Source organism: Montipora foliosa, chromosome 6 (genome assembly GCF_036669935.1).
Source record: "Montipora foliosa isolate CH-2021 chromosome 6, ASM3666993v2, whole genome shotgun sequence".
NCBI lineage: Eukaryota > Metazoa > Cnidaria > Anthozoa > Scleractinia > Acroporidae > Montipora > Montipora foliosa.
Window position 1 is genome coordinate 47,860,163 of NC_090874.1, and position 5,000 is coordinate 47,865,162.

General features: G+C 39.9%; 1 protein-coding gene across 1 annotated transcript in view; it reads right to left on the reverse strand.

Annotated features, from left to right (window-relative positions):
- Positions 1–5,000, reverse strand: part of LOC138007533 (selenocysteine insertion sequence-binding protein 2-like) — a 19,173-nt gene that overhangs the window by 12,232 nt on the left and 1,941 nt on the right. The window contains exons 2-3 of the mRNA XM_068854506.1: positions 2,315–3,859; positions 847–1,095 (exon numbers count right to left, since the gene is read on the reverse strand). Coding sequence (XP_068710607.1) covers positions 847–1,095; positions 2,315–3,859 — 1,794 coding nt within the window. The remainder of the gene's footprint in view (positions 1–846; positions 1,096–2,314; positions 3,860–5,000) is intronic.

Sequence of the window (5,000 nt, forward strand, 5' to 3'; positions counted from 1 at the left end):
TACAGCTGGCCAGTGGTTCTATTGTGCTCCAGGGGCACCTTGAGATATTGCAGGGTCAAGTGGTACTCAACATTGCAGAATGTCATGGGTCTTAACATTGTCTTGCTTGCAGTGTTCCAGGTAGATGCTTGGAGATGGACCAAGGTTGCATTGCCATGGTTACCTCCCTGATGTAAGCGGTTAGAGCAAACACCACAGCTCCGTAAGGCACCTCCCTACCAAGCTCATCGGTGTCAATGAGTTGTAAGATGCATTACACTCTACATTCTGCTGGAGTATCACACAGTCAGATCAAGTCTTCACTTCAGATCACGTGGTAGTGAGATCAGGGCTTAGTTGCTCGATGCATGGCTACATGTAATACTATCCACTGGATAAATCCTTTTTGATATGGTTTGTGCACTGGATAGTAATTTATCTGGTGGATATTCATAACAGAGGCCACATGAAATGCACTTATGCTGGTGAGTAAATCTCACATCACTTTCCCCTAGATGCAACCCTCTGAGTTGTCCAATTGGTCAGTTTTGAACGTGAGTAATGGCAGACCTTGGAATCCAAAACTTACACTCAAAGTAAACAGCCTTTGGATAAAAATCAAAACTCAAATTTTGCCAGTCAGGGTATTACACAAACACAGGAAGTGATTTTTTTAAATCACATTAGCACTTTAAGACACACTTAAAATGAGGATGATGATGAGGTGGGGGACAGAAGGAACACTTTGTGATGTTTATCCCCTCCTTTTCTAGACAAGATGTTAAGTTAAGAAGTATCCCACATAACTTGTGCATCTAATTACAGTGTAATCCTGTACATATCTGATTTAGAGAGAATTAGCCTTACTGAAATTGTTTGAAGCATAATTCCCAGATCAAACTCAATAGGCTTCTGTGTGCGCTTTTTGGGAATGTTTTCCTTTGGTTTTTCTGCACCTTCTTCAGTTTTCTTTTTCTTCTTTTTCTTCTTCGTCTTTTCCATTGACTCGCCTTGCCTTGCTTCATTTTCTACCTCACTTACAATGGCTTGTGGTGGAACCTTGAGAATTCCTGCCTGTGGTGTGTTGGATGGTTCACTTTCCCATGCATGAATGACCTACAAAAGTAAAAAGCACTTGATTAAAACTTGGGCAAACTAAGTGATTGCATTCATTCCTCATTCCTTGCAAAGCTCAAACAGTTACAAAGTGAGTGACTGCGTTTTTCATTAATTCTGCGGAATTCTCATCTTCAAGCACTAAGCGCCAAACTGCACTTTGGCTTTCGTCAATCAAATTTCTGAAAAAAGCCTGGAAGATTGACTCCAACTCCGAAAGGTGAATTGGTGTTTTTGTTAATAATTATTGTTTCTGTTTAGTTCACAGCTCGAATACTATTATCATAATGATACCTTTTTAGAGGTTCTGCAGTAAAAAGATTTGTACAAATTCCACCGCTTTTTATCGGTGTTGAGTTTCAATGTATGAATGTACTGTGAGAACCAGAGGCTGATTGGTAGGTTATATCATGCATCAATTAATTGAATTCCCATAAGTTCCTAAATAACATGTCATGAGCGTAAAGGCACATTGCCGGGAAAAAGCTTTGTTTAAAGCATTCAGTTTTGCAACTTATAAGGGATGGTCTGTCTTTGTTTCAAAGGGAGCGGCCGCGAAGACAGGACTCGGGCTCATTTATCTTTGTAAATAATTTGCTACACAAACCCATTCTTCTTGTGTGAAGTGATACACACACGGTAGTAGCTAAGGCCTCTTGGTAGTGCAGTGCAGGAAAGATGATGCGCAGGGCCCGTTTCTGCACTCGCTCGATGCTATCTGATAGTTTAATGGGGAGGGCATTTACACCACACAGGACAACAGTATTCAAGGACAGACCTAACGAGTGCAAAATAAACCTTAAGTAGGTCGGCAGGTGGTACTCCACCGTGTTTGAGGACACAAAGAATTTGCAGCCTCTTTGATGCCTTAGCCACAACCTCATTAATGTGCAAATCCCATTTGAGATTACTTTGAATTGTAAGGCCCAATACTTTATGAGCATTGACTGACTCAAGGGCCTTAGTTTAGTGTCCATGGCCAGGGCTGATGGGAGATGGTCCATGACTCTACGAAAATGCAAAGTCATCTCCTTGCACTTTTTGGGGTTAAGAACCATATTGTTTGTAGCAACCCAAGTGCTGATGCTGTCAAGTTCAGATTGCAAAATTGACACCCCGCGTGCACAATGATTCCAGACAACCACTGAATTGCATAATTTTCCACATGATTTCTGACAAAAACTATGATACAAGGCTTCTGAGCGCATGCGAAACAAACCTTTGGTTGTGGTATTGACCTCAATGCAGCACTGTATGACATTGGAACTGAAGGCCTTGGAGAGCTGCCACTGTTTGTACGCACACCCTTAACTTCCATTTCTATTGAGGGACTTTTAATTTTATTTTCACTTTCTTTTAAGTCAGGGAAATCCCCTCCCACTCTTATACTGTTTTGGTCTGTAAAAGATGAGTTGTTTACTTGAATCATTCCATGTTCCTGAGAATCAGAGAGCAAGTTAATGTTTGCTTTTGACACTGGACTTTTAAAACTTAATGCCGATGCTGCTGGTCCTGTTCTGCTGGCACTTAAGTTATTTAAATTGTTAGACTTCGTCAAAGCTTTGCCCTTCTTGTGCACAACATCATGACCAACCCCTTGGTTGCATTCTAATTCGTCACACTTCTGTATATGTTGTAAATCTACAGTAATCTCCTCAGGTTCAGGAGTTCTTTTCTTCAGAAATCCAGTGCTGTGATTCTTGACACCTATAAATGAGTCTGTCTTGCTCACAACTTGAGGGTCAAAATCCCTTTTTATTCTCCAGTTGTCATCCGTATCACTTTTCAGTTTCCTGTAACTACCATTTCTCTTTATTTGGTTTCGATCTGCAGAATGTAATCTTGCTGTGTCCCCACATTTTCCTTTGTCATGATATTTCTCTTCTTCCCTAGAATGATCATAAAACCTGTTTCCACTTTTCACACCATTCTTTCCATCGTTAATGTTGACAGCTCTTTTGCTTGTGCTGTCGTAAGACAGAAATTTCTTTTTGTCCTTCTGATTGAAACTTTCTGCAGCAAAATTCTTTGCCAAATATTTTTCTTTCATTGGCTGGTTGCTGGTCACATTTTTGTTAGGTGCTGGGCTTTTTAGCTTATCACTATAGCTCATAGTTAAGCTGAGTGCCACACACCTTTTGTTCATAGTGTCCTCATCATTGATGCTTCCAGTATTAACATCAGATTTGAGACTCACAGTAGGCGTTTCATGATGAGGAGATACTGAGGACAAGTTTTGTTGCAAGCCAGATGAGACTCTCAATCCGACCCAATCATTGTTTTCTTCTGAACAAACTTTATTCAGTGATTTGTCTGATAGTACCTGGTTGGCAGTCAAGCTATGTCTGCTTAAATGATTCTTCTCTCCTTGTTCAGTACACTCACCAAGTTCCTTTTTCTTTTTTTGTCTCCTTTTCTGACTCTCCTTTGAAAAGCTCTTGTTGTTTGAAGAGTCATTTGCATCATTCTCTAAAACACTATGTTCCTTATTCTGTTCACTTGCATGTTTGCTTTGCTGTTGCACCCTTGGGTTAGACTGAGGAGGTGGTGGAGTTAATGATCCTGAAAAGTGAAATTCTGGGACTTCAGTTGGAAGGGTGAAGCTAGAACCCTGATCACCGTGGTGAGGTGATGACCCAGGAGGGGTCAACGATACCGAAGGCTGGAATTCTGGGACTAACGGTGACAGGTTAGATTTGAGTGTTATCCTGCTGGGAACAAACTCAGGAACCGCTGCTGATAGTTTGGTGGGAAGATGGAATTTCTGCAAAAAGGATATGCAATGAATAAAATACATAAATTAATATTGATGGAAAGAAGTAAAACACAAGATGAAGAGTTGCAATGATAGACTTTTATAAGAAAAAATCAATTGGGGAGTCAGAGGACTATGAGACAAATAAATAATTATTACTCCTTCTGATCATTATAGTATATCTTTGCTTCTACTGCATGTAAGGAGAATGGGGTACTAACAGTGTTGAGTTATTAGGCATCGTAGCAGTTTCTGTTGTCGAGTCTCCTGCTTTGGGTTTGTGTAGCAAGCCAATAACATTTTACCGAACAAGAGATTCTACGAATGTCGGTCGTTTCGCCAACGAGTCGTTTCACAAACGGTCAGTTTGCAAACGTGTTGGGTCGATTCACAAATGTCCGATAGTCTGAAAAGCCTTTTTGGGACGAGAATAAAGTTTGTATGTTTGTATGTATAGTCAGTTCGCAAACCTCATATATTATGCATACTTTGTACTGTTTTGAAAGCTTAGTGATAAAAGCTTGTGTGTGAAACAATTAAATAGCCAACAAAAGATTCAGACCAAAATAAGAGTTTGAACAGACGAGCGCTGCCTTGTTTATTTGCGGAATGCTCCGATGGAATTTACTTCCCGCGAGTTTGATTCCCATCTTAAATGCACTGTTAATTTAACCCTTTCACTCCTGTAAGGGCCACTGAGACTTAAAGATTTTGCTCTGTCTAACGCCAGACGATTTTACTCGTCAATGGGGAACCCCACAGGAGTGAAAGGGTTAAACTGCCAATTTTTACTGACTTGAAATTTAACGTTCAACATTGAAAATATTCTTTACCAATTTTATTTTTTTTTTGTTTCATAGTTCAGTTAGGATCAATAAATTAGTATTCACGTTTGTAATGACTTGCCAATAGTTGACAATCAATAAAACACTTTTTGTTGTGTTTTTAAAGGAGTGATTTTATTGGACAATACCAGTAGCTTTCAACATTTTGCCTGAGAGGAGCGCTTTCTTGAATGGACGCTCAGGTAACTTTTTTAACAAACTTCAGGCTCAGCTTATAGCCAAGAGTTTTCCTTAGTTTTTAGGGTCTCAGCTTATAGCTGGGATTGGCTTATCTGTGAATAAATGCGGTAAGTACAATCCACACC